The sequence below is a fragment of the Canis lupus genome, chromosome 37, assembly GCF_003254725.2.
Source record: "Canis lupus dingo isolate Sandy chromosome 37, ASM325472v2, whole genome shotgun sequence".
Classification (NCBI taxonomy): domain Eukaryota; kingdom Metazoa; phylum Chordata; class Mammalia; order Carnivora; family Canidae; genus Canis; species Canis lupus.
Genome location: NC_064279.1, coordinates 18,239,114 through 18,254,460, shown reverse-complemented (window position 1 = coordinate 18,254,460; position 15,347 = coordinate 18,239,114). Strand labels below are relative to the sequence as shown.

Below are 15,347 nucleotides of genomic sequence, written 5' to 3'. Positions count from 1 at the left end.
GAATTAAGCAAAACTAGAGTTCAGTATTTATTGACCACTTACTCTGTGCCAGGCAGACTGTTCAGTGCTGAAGAATCAAAGGTGAATCATAGGGAATCAAAGAAATTATAAGGTGTAATAGGAGGAAGCAGACATACAAATAACTATTAAAATGATGTGGCCACAGATAGGATAAAAAGTCTAAAAAAGGCAGTGTGTAACTCTCTACCTAGAGGAAGGGAGGGATAAGGATGATGGGGGAATGGGCAAGAAGACTCGAGAAAGATGGTGATGCCAAACGTAGCTTTACATACTTAGTTGGAATTTAGAAGAGTCAAGTGTTCCAAATCATTGTTCCTCAAACTTCTATGTACAAATTACTTGAGGAGTGTTAGAATGCAGTTTCTGACTCAGTAGGTCTGGAATGGGGTCTGATTCTGCATTTCTAACAAGTCCTAGGTGATTCAAATACTGGGGGGCCCTATTGGTTTTAAAATGGAAACAAACGTGATTTGTCATGGAGACATAAAACAGTGTGATGTGTTCAAGTATATACAAAATGTCTGGTATTTTAGGGTAAATGTGAAGTGTGTGAAGGTAAGTAGATGGATGTTTGTCTGCTTTGCCGTGGCGCTTTTATGTATCCAGAAGAATTTTAAGAAAGCACAGCTGACTTCAGGTAACAAGTAGGGAAAAGACAAATTGTAGTGGGTTGAAGAGTGAATGATTGGTTGCCCATTCTGAGAAAATAGGAGCAAAGCCACTTAAGGGCTGTACTCATCAAAATATGCAGTCATGAAAGACATAGGACAGTGAAACTGTTTCAGATATAAGAAAACTCCAGACACGTGATAACTAAATGCAGTGAATAGAATCTTCTACAAAGAACATTATAGGAATAACTAGTGAAATTTGAATGATTCCATAGTTAATAGTATTGATTTGTCAGTTGTGTGTGATGTGAGAATGCCCTGGTTTTTGAAAAATACATGTTGACATATTGAGAGGGACATTGTGTCAGCAACGTAGTTTCATCGGAGTTCAGAAAAATAAATACGATAAACTTAACATTTGTGGAATCTGAATAAAGGGTATAAGGGACTTCTTTTACTATTCCAAGTCTTCTGTTAGTCTGACACTATGTCAAAATGAAGTGTGTTTTGAGTGGAACAGTGGCACCACAACCCACCCCAGGAAGCCAAGACCTAGGTCTCAGGCCTCTTCCCCTGCACATGCTCATATCTAAATCCACCGTCAGTGCAATCTTACTCATTTGTTTCAAACATGCTCCTGTCTACACTCTATCATGTTCACAGTCCAGCCTAATGAGCCTTTATCTGCGCTCCTTGAAATAGCCCAGTTATTTTTCCAATCCCTGTAGCTAGTTGATCTCTTCAAAATATGTCACATCTGCTCCCCGCCCCCATTCCTTAAAATATCTGACAGAGGGAATATCCTGGGGGACCCCTGTAGCACTACCCACCCAGGAGGAGGACTCCTTGCTCATGGTTCTTTTTCACCATATTCCCTGCTCTACACTAACTGCTCTTCCAACTACCAAATTCGTCTGGCTCCCCATTGCTTTGGGCCTTTGTACATACCATTCTCTCTTCCTTCCCCTTGCCATCAGGTAGTTCTGTTCATATTTGAAAACTGTCACTTTACCTGGGGTTCTTTTCCTAGAGCTCTTTTACTGTTATATACTCCCATTAACTTCTCTAATTAGTACTTTTCTGTTACACATTGTAGTTCTTGAGACAACGTCTGTAATCTCCATTAGCCACAAAGATCACGACTGGTTTTGCTCACCGGTGTCCCCAAGGTGTATAACACAGTGCCTGGCATAGAATTAGCCCTCTATGAAAGGGAAGGCAGGAGATAGGAAAGATACTACTGGGTCAAGGTGTGTTTTCGGATAGAATTCAGGAGAGGATTTTGGAGACCAAGAACGAAAGGCTATAAGCAGGTGTAGTTTGATTCTGAATTGTCGTATTTCCTATTGCTTCAAGAGTCCATCGCAACCTTACAAGATACTAAGGGTAAATAAGTGTAAAGAAAACGTAAGTAAAATTCAGTAAAAAGTACCACCTTAGGGAAGATTGAAGTTTCTTCAAAAAGATTGATTTGCTTTTAGAAAACAAGGAAGGTGGTGAATTGCTTTTAGAAGAGGTGAATGGGCTTCCAGTTTGCTTTAAAAACACTCCAGAAATGTTTCCATTAAAACGAGAGAGGGCATTGTTGGATCACCTGCCCGTTCCAGGCGTGTTCTACATTTAAAAACCTCTCACAATCCTAGTCACCCCTTTCTAGAAATGAGTTAGGCCTGCCAATTTATTTTGCTTTCTCTGTGTCCTGTTGGTAAGAAATCGTGGGGGCCATCTTGGAATTCTGCCATTTTCCCTGAGCTCTCTATTTTTGAAAAGATTTCTCTGAGAGAGGCAGACGGAGAGGGAGAGTCCCAAGCGGACTCCAAGCTCAGTGCAGTCTGACAAGGGCTTGATCGCACAACCGGAGCAGAACTGAGCGGGCGCTCAAACCACAGAGACAGAGCCACCCGGTGCGCCTCCCTGAGCTCTCTAAAGTCCATGTTCCATTTTCCAGCGTCTAGCTTTGCTCTGTCATTTCTTTCTTTGCAGTAATCTTTATCCCTTTTCTCGTAACTTTTAGGGTATCTTTATTATAAAGTAATGTATGATTAAGATTTTTTTTCCCCATCTGACACTCATGAGCTCTTGAAATCTTTCAGAAATTTTTTTGTCTACCATTGCCTCTCCTTCTGTGTTGCCCCGTTTTGGGTTGTCCTTCCTCCCCCATATTTCCACCACTCTATTGCTTGGAGTTGCACCGTTCCTGCCTGACCCACCGATGGTCATGTCCAGCCACGTCCATTCTATTATTCAGCGGTCGGTGACGGTTCTTAACACTTGAACAATTATATTTCCCATTTCTTAAGTTTTCCTAAAGGAACCTCTTTTGCCTGTTTCTTTTGGCAATGTTAGTTGTTTTAAAGACTTGCTATTTGTATTCTGTGAATCCACCCACTCTTTCTTGAGAGGGTTCATTTGTTTGTACCTCTTGTTTTTTATGGTGTTCGTATTCAGGTTTTTGGAGCCGTGTTCTCAGCTTTAACGTTGACATTCACTGTTAAGAATTCTGCCACTGTTATTTACGGGATCCTTTTCGTAGGTGGGGTAGACATTTGCACTCAATACTATTTTCAGAAGCAGTTAGGGACAGGCAGGACGTATTTCAAAGTGAGGCACTTGGACATTGCTTTCTCTCCACCCATTCCTTTTTCTGCTCAAGACTCTCAGATTTTGTTACCTATTAAGGCAGATAATCTCCAGGAGTGTGGCTGAGGAGTTGGCATGTGTAGTCAGCCTATCAGAGAATATCCGTCCAGGTAATTGTCCAGCTCCATTTCCCTTTCCTCCAGGTAACAGCATGTGATCATATTTTTATGGCAGCACTTTCCCTGCTTTTGCACCATTTGTTCTTCCAGTTCCATGTATCAGTCTTTCTTACAGGGATTCCTCCCAAATTCTGCTTTATGTACAAGTTCTCTTTTACTGCTTGCTAATGTGGATGTCTATGCGCAGATCTGTGCGTATGTCTAAAACTTTTGTCGATTATTTTTAGGGTGCTTTGCCATCTTGAAATCAGAGTCCCAGTTACTGTAGGTAGACCATCTTTTTTTTCAGCATTGGTGAGAATTTGGCACTTTGGCCTACATTTTTTTCATCTCCAAACCCTTCAAAAAAGAAGCCGATTTGGTTTTTAATCCAATACTGGAAATATGGGGTTCAGATAGGCAAGAACAATGGTGATGAAACTAACATTTATTGAATATTTATCATGTCATATCCTTCTAATGATTATTACAGGGATTAATTCATTTAATCCTCATAGGCCCATGATAGCTGCTCTTACCTCTATTTTTATAGATAAGGCAACTGAGGCACAGAGATATTAAGTGACCTAGAGGTTTTAGAAAATATAGTGCTTTTAAAAAGTGGAAGAATGGTGCTGTACTGTCAGTTTGATGGAATCTGGTTCTTGCTCTCAAGAGGTCCCTGTCTTTTATAAGTTTGTAGAATTCTTGATCTTGAATTTTTATTTTTTAAAGATTTTATTCATGAGAGACACAAAGAAAGAGACATAGAGGGAGAAGCAGGCTCCATGCAGAGAACCCGATGCAGAACTCAATCCTAGGACCCTGGGATCACACTCTGAGCCGAAGGCAGATGCTCAACTACTGAGCCACCCAGGCGCCCCAGTCCTGAATTATCCTCAAATTTAAGGGTGAACAGATTCAGATTTAAGGGATTCAGATCATATCCAGCCAAAATTTATAGGCCTGAACCAAACTCCCCCATAAAACTTTGTAATTTAGAAGACTGATAACAGGTTACCCTTCCTTTTCATCTCCATCAAGTAATGGAGCAACTATAGGAAATTGAGCACTTCTTGAAGATGTTTTTAAGGAATCTTATTATGGGGATTTTCAGTTTAGGAGCATTCCATATTGGTATAGAAGTATTTCTCTCATGTAATTCTGAATTGGTGAATTAATGTTCTGCAATGTTGGAAGTAAAAACAAATTAACATGTTCATTATGTGTTATAGAAAACTTCACATTTCCTTTCTATTTGTTTTAGTACATAATACTTCTCTGAATCAGTGGAGAAATGGATATTCTCCTACATGCAAGCCTCAGATAAGGTCAGAATCTTCTGCACAGCTGTTCCAGGGAAGAAAGAAAAGACACTTGAGTGAAACAGCATTAGGTAGGTTAAAATGAAGATATGAGCACTAGAACTAAAAATTGAAAATAAATTCTGATCTGCATAGAACCTCTGCTTCATGGAAGTTTATAATCCAGAATAGTCCCTATTACACAAAATATCTATGGTTCTATGAAAGTTAAACAGCATATTCATGTAGTCAGTCCAGAATTTTCTCTGGACTGGGCATTCATCTACTTTATGGCAATTAAGGATTTCCATCTTATATTCCCTAATTACAGTTATCTTCTACTGACTATTCTGGACAGAACTTAAGCCTCCAACATTGTGTTCTGGATTCAAAATACATCAGTACAAAGTTACCTTCTAGAAATTACCATTTCTGATAGTTACTGTGGTCACAGTTCACTGAAGCTTCCTCAGAATTCTGAAAAATTGGATGAGAATCACCTAATGTAACTCAACCAACTAGTTCAATTTCCCTTAGAGACTTAAGAGTTCCAAGATGATCAATAGGTATTGTTGAAACTACAGAGTGGGGTTTGTTATGGGGATTTAGGGCTATCAAATAGTTTCCAGAATTATTACAAGCAATGATTAAAAAATGAGACTTACCAAAAACATATTTTAAATGGCAAATTATTTGTTTCTTGTTCATTGTTCCAGTGGACAGAACACTATATAGTCAGGTATTCATTCCCCAGATGTAATATGTCAATATATCCAGTAATTTAGAAACTGCATTCAAGATGTACTGGACTCTATACTTAATGGACTGAACACATTCATCACTGTCTCAAGAAATCCCACCATCACTATCTGATAATCACTACTTGATGAGCTAGTGTGGCACAAAATTAAACTCCTAGCCACAACCAGAGGTTTCACTGTGTTTTTTCTAGTGCCTCAACCTTAAGACAGCTGAGTCTCCTTAGCTTTTGAAGAACTTACATGTACAGATCTTCCTCTTGCCTTATGACAGGGTGACATCCCAATAAACCCATGTTAAATTGAAAATATCCTGAGTCAAAAAACTATTTAATACACTAACCTAGTAAGTACCACAGGTTAGCCTCAAATGTGCTAAAAACACATTAGCCTACAGTTGGGCAAAATCACCTAACACAAAGTCTATTTTATAATAAAGTGTTGGATATCTCATGTAATCTATTGACTGCTGAAACAGTACAGCATGGTTCTATGGGTAGAGAATGGTTTTAAGTGTATTGATTGTTTATCTTCGCAATCACACGGCCGACTAGGAGCTATGGCTTGTTGCTGCTTGGCATGAGTATCCTACTGCATACTGCTAGCCCAGAAAAAGGTGAAAATTCAAGGTATGAGATTGCTACTGAATTCCTGTCAGTTTCAGGCCATCATAAAGTTGAAAAATCCTAGGTTGAACTATTTTACGTTGAGGACTGATTATGTCTAATACATAGGAAAACTTCTGTCTCTTAGTAAGATTCATTATGAAAAAAATCACATTACCTAAGATTTGAAATATTTCACTTGAATTTATCTAATTTCAAGTTTGGTGGAAATACAGGAAGAAAAGTAAGATGCTATACATTACAAAGAAGTAACTAGATAACTCCCTCAAGTGCAGGACATGAAAAACTCTTACAAATTTAAGAAACCTAAAAGACAAAAACCAAGTTCAATATGTGGATCCTGAGGACATTTTTTTAACAACTAGACAAATATAAATATGGATGGGGTATTAGATTTTACACTACAAAGGAAAACACTTTTTAAGATCAGAAGTAAAGTAAGGGTAGCAAATAAGGGAACAAATAAATGTATACTCACAAATTAGGGAATCAAAACAAACGGAAAAAGGAAATATGGAACAAACACAGAAAACACCAAGAGTAGCAAAGTTGTGATCAACATCTTCAGAGAAAAGAGAAAACCCATCGATGAAATACAAGAACAGGACAGTATAAATGAATAACAGGCCAAGAACTTTTAGAAAAATTTAGAAGTCTCAGTAGAATGCTCAGAAGATCTAGTTAAGGAAATCTCCCAGAAATTAGAACAAAAGTCAGATATAAGAAAATGAAAGAATAGAGAAAATTAAGGAGATATGTCTTTGGAGGCTAACATCCAAATAAGACATTGGAAAACACATGAACAGAGTGAAGGGCAAAGATGAGATTTAAAAAATGAGATGTACTGGATAAAAACTTATCAGGATCCCCTGAAAATGGAAATAATTGTGACAGAACTGTGGGTAAGATTTTTTCATTTCCTTAATTTTTTGATACATAAATTAAAAAAAAAAAGGAATCCTATGTTACCTAAGCAGGAAAGTAATTTTAACACCTGTCTGTGTAACGTATGACATTCTCTATGGTTCTTTCCATGGCAGGAGAAAGAACCAGATTTGAAGAATTTGCTTTTCAACGCACAGAACCAGAATCCCATAGCAATTTTACTGCTGTTACTAATGTCAATGTTATATCAAGAACCCAGAATTCATCATCACAAGTAGGTTTTTTTTTTTTGTATTCTGAACTCTAAAATTGCTTTATAGACTTAAAACTTGCTGATAAAAACTTTAGAATATTGTTAATCTATAAAGTCTTACTTTACTAGCACATGACATTAGGTAGCAATAGATGATTTAATTTTTTTTAAACTAGTGAGCTAATTACTCAGTAATCCTTTATTATGGCTTTTTTTTTCCTCCTGTGTGAAAAACTATCATAACCATCTCTCCTCCTTACCATGAGGTTTAATAGGAATCCAGCATTTGTGGTGGTCTTATTGATTTGTCATCTGGTCATAGAATAGAGGTTAAAAGGTAAAAGGGTTTAGAAAAAACTGTAAAGCCCAGGGGCCGGGAACACATAAAAGAAGGTTGTAAAAATGAGGTTTACGAAGTGGTACACCAGATATTTCATAGTCTTTCTGAATAAGGAAGTGTGTTGGTTAAACGATCATTTCCATGATGTTCAGGGTGCTTTATGGTAACTTCTTTGATAAGTCTTTTACATTTTAGGCATTCTTATTTTCTATGATCTTAAAAACAAGCTTATATGTATGTAAATCTTCACTGTATACCTGCCAAAAGGGACTGTGCTATTTTACGGAAGATAAGGGTCTTTCTTATTTTTCTTAACATTTTGTGGTCAGGTCTATCATAATATATTTAGAACGTGTACAGTATAGCAGTATACCTACTGGATAACTCATGAGAAGAGGGCATCAGCACAGCTAACTAGATACTGTTGTAAAACTACTGTGATCCTACTCTGCAGAACACTGCACGACGGAGACTGAGAAGTGAGAGCTCTTATGACATAGATAACATCGTGATTCCCATGTCGTTAGTTGCGCCAGCGAAGTTAGAGAAACTCCAGTATAAGGAAATACTTACTCCAAGGTATGTATACTTACATCTTTTTATCTCCTCTCTTTCTTCTTTTTCTTGAATAAATTTACGTTTTTAGGGTGAAGTTAAAATTTTAATTAATGAAAGGAAGATACTCCTCTCTCCCTTCCTCTACTTGTAAAACCATGGAGGGAAATAGGTGAAAGAACCCTTTATATGACTCATGCTAAAAGTGCCATATATTATCACTTTGTCAGTTTTTATTAAGAATTGGAAATTCCTAAGACTGATTTACTCTGTACTTAGTCTTTTATTCAGTGATGTTATGTGTATATACATGGCCCAAAAAGGCACTTTAGGGATGTAAGTATAGTAACAAATAATCCTTGCTCTTCAAAATGGAGTTTTGCACAAGATTGCAATGAGTTCGAAGAAAGCAACTACCTTGGCAAGGGGAATTCACATTGTAGGACAGTAACACTTGTAACAACAAAAATAAGATTTTGATGTATTATTGTCAAATCAGCAGTACACACATTAAATGCATAAGTGGGAAGATTTAGGAAGACATTATGAAGGAGGGAGAAAGAACAAAATTTACATAATTTACACAGGGAAACCACAACAAAGGCACATGGACGTGTGCAAGGCTAAGCCAGAGACAGAGATTTTTGTGTAGGGTGATAAAGTTATGGTTAGAAAAGAAGTTATAGACGTCCCAGAATGCCACACACAGATCTGCTGCTTACTGGCGGTGAAGTTAGTCAAGTTTTTTTTGTTTTGTTTTGTTTTGTTTTTTTTAGCAATGATGAAAGCAGTTTCTTAAGAATGTCACTCTGGCATGAGAAAGTAGATAGAAGAGGTTGGAAACAGAGATATAAGCTCATGACAACTACAGTTAATTCCTACCCATCTCTATTCTAGCTGATTTCAAATGTTCTTATTCCTAATTACTTTGGGGTATTATGAATGAATCTGTTGAGCTCTCCAAATATGTAAGGAGTAACATTTGTGGTTCTGATGTTCTGCAGCAATGTTTTTCAATTTATTTTGGAAGGCTGGCGCTACCCGGTTGTGTTGGTTGCTTAAATACAGAGGAATTCTGTGATCCAGTGCTTAAACTTGAGAGGCCATGATGGGTGTCTTCACACAAAGAAATTGGCCAATGCTCAAATCAGAGCTCTTCTCCCCTCCTCTTCCTGCCAAGCCACTGTCTCAGCATCTACTGACTTAATTCAAAATTAGTACATTTGTAGGTATAAAACAGAGCTATGCAGAAGAGACTGTTTACTTTAAGACCAAAAGTAAAGTCTCTTTTTCTCTCAAGATAAATCACTCTTTAAAAAAAGAAAAAAAAAGTATGAAAATACAACCATATGAATTATGGAAGCCCTAAGGAAAGAAAACACTACTGCATTAGCTGTGCTTAGTGAATGCAGTTGCTTACACTTATTTAACAAAAGCTGAAATCGGTTTGTATCTTCAACAGCTGGAGGATGGCTGTTCTTCAACCTTTGGATGAATATACTGTAGGTGAAGAAGAGGTAAGTTGCCTTTCACTTATGGATAATTGCACATTATATATTATGAAGCCTGCTTAATTTGGTTTTTGAAGACTAAAGGGAACTATAAGCTCTTTAACATGCAGATTTTTTTTTTCACTTATGAAAACAAAGTTCTTCATTTAGGATATGAATTTCATTAGAAAAATGTTTTTGTAAAAAAAAAAAAAAAAAAAAAAAAAAAAAAAAAAAAAAAAAAAAAAAAGAAAAATGTTTTTGTGCAAGTTTACAAAGAATAATATATAAAGAAAAACACAAATATATCATTTGCATACATGAATTGTTGTAATGCTGAATTTACATTAATATCTACATTCATTCCCAGTATGAGTCATGTTTTTTTGCATGAGATTTACTCCTAATATTCAAGCCTACAGTGCCATATTCAAAACACTGGGAACAAACTGCTTTTGAATTTGGAAAACTTTGGACCTAAGAAAGTAATGTGAATGTAATGGATACATCATGTAAGACATAGAAGGAAGTCTAGGATAGTTCTCATAATCACATATTAATGTTTCTATAGAGAAATATTTCTAGAATTTAGCCAGATCAGGCTATATAACTCAATGAATTATGAACCACTTATTTCAGAGTTTTAGAATTGCAGGGAAAGGGACTGTGAGCCTGTATAGGTAAAACTTACATATGAAGAAAGGAACAATTTCAGAGAAAAACACTATATAATCAAACTAATTTGAAAGTGATGTTCTGTAGAAGCAGCGTTATATAAGACATTTTCTGCCATAATCTATGCCCTGACTCTGTTTTTCAGCTACCAAAATTAACTTTTTAATGCCATTTCCTCTTTTAATATGCTCTTCCCTAATTCAGAATGATCCTAGGCAGGAAACTCAAATTCTTAAACCACTATCACCAGTCTTAGAATTCCAGATAAATTGATGTTCATTTTTCTCAGTTTTACTTTTCTTTGATATAATATTCCTAGAACAGTGTATTCCATAAAGGGCAATCAATACTGTAAACCTATTTGTAATCTAGGTACATCTTCAAACGTGACCCAAGAGAGAAAAAGTTGTGTTTAAAAAAAAAAGTTAACTCCTTTATTATGGAATCTGAAGCTCATCTCATAACCTTTGTTCTCTCAATTTAGATTTATTTTAGAGTTTTCTTCCTATATTCTCTTGATGAGGAATTGTTTGACCTGTTCTCATATTTCAAAATGTTTCTGATAAAAGGAAAACTTTATTTCTAATTCCAGGTAGAAGATCTTTCTGATGAAGTCTTCTCCCTAAGACACAAAAAATATGAAGAAAGAGAGCAAGCCAGATGGTCACTATGGGAGCAAAGCAAGTGGCATAGAAGAAACAGCAGGCAGGTGTTATCAATTTAAAAACCAGACCCATGAAATCCATGCTGAATGGTAATGAGAGACCACTAAAAAGGAAGAAAATATATTGTTTAAGATCAGTTATTTTGCACTAGAAGTGAAACACGTCATTTCCCTGAGTATATAAATATATTTTGGTTAGTGATGAAATGTGTTTCTGTATTTTCCTCCGCTCTGTTTCTCATGCTTATTGTCAGCCTGAAGAATAGATTTAACTCAGCAAACAATGTGAAAATGTTCCCTACATAAAGTAGGTCATTTCAATGCACTCTTAAACACTAGGGATTAGAATCTGGGTGATCTATTTTAACATAACCACTTAAAAAATATGTTGTTCTTAAAATTTTTCTCAAGAAACCTGTCCAGTCTAAAAGGCAGATGGTCTAAAATACTTTGAATATGACTTTAGGGGAATGGAAATGAAATCCTAAAAACATAATCAGTAATTATATATTTGAGAAAGTCCATGGTATTTTATATTTACACCTATGTTTTAATATAGACAAAACTCACAAAGCAAAATCATGTTGAAGTCTGATAGTCACTAAATTTAGTGTGGGGGCATGTCTCATTTACTTAGTACAGCTGACCCTTAAACACAGGTTTGAACTATATGGGTCCACCTATACACAGACTTTTTATAGTACAGTCCTCTAAATGTATTTTCTTTTATCTAGCTTACTTTATCTGGCTTACTTTATTGTAAGAATACAGTATATACTACATATAGCATACAAAAGGTGTGAATAGATTGTTTATGTTATCAGTAAGGCTTCTGGTGAACAGTAGGCTATTAGTAGTTAAGTTTCAGGGGAGTCAAGTTATATGTGAATTTTTGACCACATAAGGAGGTTGGTGCTAACCCCTGTGTTATTCAAGGGTCAGCTGTTACTTTTTGTTTTTTTTAAGATTTTATGTTTAAGTAATCTCCCCACACCCAATGTGGGGCTTGAACTCACAACCCAGAGACCAAGAGTCGCAGGCTGTGCTGACAAGTCCCATTTCTCTATTTAGGTCTCAGAATATCCAGATTTGTTGTAGATCCTTATTCCAAGAGCTGACTTAACATATAGGAGACTCAATTCTCATCTTTCTCCACATTCCAGAGATATAACTTTCCAGAAGTAGAAGAAAATGTGAATCGAGTCCTACACGGATGACATTATAATATAGAATACTCTGGAACTCAGAAAGACTGTGAAGGTCAAGTAGCTGTCCTTTCTCATTTAAAAACAAAAATTACAAAAAAAACCCCAAAACCTCAAAAATTCAAACCCACTATTATAATTTGGCAAATTCATAAAATAGTACTGAGAAAATACTACTAAATAAGTCTTTGAGATAGCATCAGGAAGATCAGCAGATGAACTTTTAAAAATCTTGTGGGCAGAACTGTTTAAAGAAAGGTACCAAGTTAAACTGACTTAGTGATACCTTGGGGTTCATAAAATGTTAACACATCAAGAAGTAATGTAATAACTAAGTATTTTCTTGATTTTCTTGCTAGAGCCTACAGTAAAAATGTTGAAGGACAGGACTTGCTTTTGAAAGAATACCCTAATGACTTTAGTGGTGGTCAGCACGGTGCTGCTGAAAATACTGCTGAGCTTCCTTCAGAGAGCCAGGATCTGAGTGCGCAGGGCTCACCTTCACTAAATGAGAGTCCGGAAATCAAGGTAAGTGTCATACCCAGGACTAGTTACACCTCCTTTTAAATGCCTTTTAACCTTTTTAAAACCTGTGTGTAGAAAGTACTTGTTGCAAATTAAGGATCTTTATTACTTAACAAATTCAATACAACAATCCCATATAAAATGCTGGGTTCAAATCAGAGGGTATGTCTTCCAGCATTCTAGGTCTATTGCTGATTAACGCTTTATCTTTTCATGTCAGTGTCTAATTTCATATACTCACTTCTCTGTTAGGAAATGGGGATTCTATACAAGTTTCATTACAAAACAGATTTGATTAGAGAGAATAGCACCTGGCACAGAGTAAATGTTAGCTATTTCTCTTCTTTTTTTTAAAGAGATTTTTATGTCTCCGCATGGATCCAGTTCTTACCTCAAGCTCAAGGAGAGTGTTTTCTAACACAGCATCTATAAATTTTTGCACGTTTCTTCATAAGTAGGTGTCAGAAAAGAACATTATCTAGAATGGAGAGCAAAACTGTAGAAATTAATTGGCAAGTTGTAGAAAACTTGGGGAAGGAAAAGTCAGTTAAGTATCTATAATAATTATGGGCTGAAAAATGAAGACACTGAAGTAGAAGGGGATCAAAACACTTTGAAAGGGCCTTTCCCCAACATGTTCTGATGCTGGAAATGAAGACCGATGCCAAACAGCAGCATCTCCTCTTTGTGGAAGGGCACAGCAAAAAACAACCTAACTCCCAGAGGTCTCTAAACAATTCCCAGTATGTCCCATTTGAGTTGCTAGATGTTCAGGTCCAAATGAAAGTTTGTTCATTTATGTGTTAACAAAATAGTAATCATAAAATTGACATTTAAGGACTATTTGATACATGAATTTAAACAAATTAGTTGAAACTTAACTGAAAATGTTCTTTCAGTCTTTGTGGTGGGAACGACGGGCTTTTCCGCTGAAGGATGAAGACACAGAAGCCTTACTATGCCAAGATGGAAAAAAGGATAACAGTGGAAGTTCAAGCCCAGCTTCCCATGGTGAAATCTTCTGTACCAGTGTACCAGAGAACAGTCACCATCCAAAAAGGCAGGCAGATGAAATGGAAGAGTATAGACCTTTTGGTCTAGGACTTACTCATGTTAAAAAAAATAGGTGACAGGCAACAGGTTAAAAAAAGTATGTACGTGAGTGGAAAACAGGAGGAAAAAAAAGCCCTGTTCTCCATCCCCCAACCCCTTCGGTCACAATTCCAGAGTAAGAGCATGTACTGCATGTATTAATCTTTTATGCTGTTCTAAAACAGGCAAGGTAGGTCTCTTTTTCATTCTTCAACCACAGAAATAACTAGCTTTTCACCTACAGACAAGTGCTAGTCTTTTGTGTTTATGATGCAAATCACAAGCACCAAAAAATTAACTGCTGCAATCTGATGGTATATCACATTACTGGGTAAATAACTTTTGAAAGACTTTATACCCATACATATATATATATACACACACACACACACACAAATATACCTGTGCATCAAATGACAGCTCTTTTTTCTATACATTTCTATGTAATTTCCAGGGTAATTCATTAAAATTGCCCCAGAAATATATTAGAATATACAAATATGTGTGTATACAGTATACAAACACATACACACACATAGTTTTAAAAAACACTGGCAGTGACCACTCCATTTGAAAATGCATGTATGAGCTACCCCAGGAAATGTAAGCTGCACTATAAATAAAGCACAGGTTCCAGGGATAATGGATATCTAAAGTCTTGACTATAGAGGGAGGGAATTTTTTTAAAAAACATGTCTAGCCAATAGAAGTTATTTATGGAAATTTCTATACCAGATAACACAATACGCCTTTCTCTGAAATCACTGTTATCTGTTAGACTAAACACAGGTTACTTTCTATTTGCTAACAGATTCAGACAAGCAAAGCAGATTAACTATTGGTCTATTTTAAAACTTGAGTTTAAAAAAAAAATAAAATAAAATAAATAAAACTTGAGTTTTATCTATTTTATGTATCTCATAAAAGAAGACATCAACTTAAAATGAGCAACAAACAGGAAAGTTGTATCAGTATAAAAAATGTTGTATTTCTACTTAAAATGGTCATTCCTTACCATAGCTCACTCTAGTCAAATAAGCATCTATTCTTACTTGTATCCTAGAGTGAGAATTTTAAAGTTTTTTAAAGGATAATGCTTCAATACTGAATACAGGAGTGTACATTAAAGAAAGGAAATTCCTTTTGAAGTTATCATATAACTTTTTCTATGTAAAAGTTGAGGACAATTTCTCTCATGTAAAAAAAGGTTTTCAAGTTATAATACCCATATTAACTGACAATCCTGGCCATCTGGCCTAGTCTGGGGGGATTTGACACTAAGTTTTTGTTAGGGACTAGAAATTATAGGAGTCCCTGTAAAGAAGGAAAAAAAATGCAGTTTCAATACTGACAAATTTTTTGCTTGTAGTTTTACTGTACATTTATTTTTAAAAAAGAAAACAAAAGCCAGACAAACCCAAGTTGTCTAAGCAAATAAGCTCAAATCTTTCTGTCATGTCTGACATAATCTTCTATGTAAGTTTTTTAATTAAAGTTATTTCTATATGCCTCGTGTTATCTGATTTAAGTGCCACCTATTCATGACACCAACCTTTCCTAATTCAAAATAAAAACCAACAAATTTTTACATTGAAGTATTGAAAA

General features: G+C 35.9%; 1 protein-coding gene and 1 long non-coding RNA gene across 15 annotated transcripts in view; one reads left to right on the top strand and one right to left on the bottom strand.

Annotated features, from left to right (window-relative positions):
* LOC112656322 (uncharacterized) overlaps positions 1-4,639 on the bottom strand; it is a 90,785-nt gene extending 86,146 nt beyond the window's left edge. For all 4 annotated transcript variants that reach the window (XR_007408968.1, XR_004812649.2, XR_007408969.1 and 1 more), the window contains exon 1: positions 43-4,639. This is a non-coding gene — a long non-coding RNA (uncharacterized LOC112656322). The remainder of the gene's footprint in view (positions 1-42) is intronic.
* Positions 1-15,248, top strand: part of KANSL1L (KAT8 regulatory NSL complex subunit 1 like) — a 130,594-nt gene extending 115,346 nt beyond the window's left edge. For 9 of the 11 annotated variants that reach the window (XM_049106736.1, XM_049106737.1, XM_049106731.1 and 6 more), the window contains 7 exons: positions 4,638-4,766; positions 7,099-7,217; positions 7,991-8,115; positions 9,554-9,608; positions 10,849-10,961; positions 12,485-12,653; positions 13,550-15,248. In XM_049106736.1, coding sequence (XP_048962693.1) covers positions 4,638-4,766; positions 7,099-7,217; positions 7,991-8,115; positions 9,554-9,608; positions 10,849-10,961; positions 12,485-12,653; positions 13,550-13,780 — 941 coding nt within the window. In that variant the 3' untranslated portion in view covers positions 13,781-15,248. Of the gene's footprint in view, positions 1-4,637; positions 4,767-7,098; positions 7,218-7,990; positions 8,116-9,553; positions 9,609-10,848; positions 10,962-12,083; positions 12,181-12,484; positions 12,654-13,549 lie in introns of those variants that run through there. The other 2 variants (XR_007408966.1, XM_049106739.1) reach the window with 2 other exon arrangements.
* The last annotated feature ends 99 nt before the right edge of the window (positions 15,249-15,347 follow it).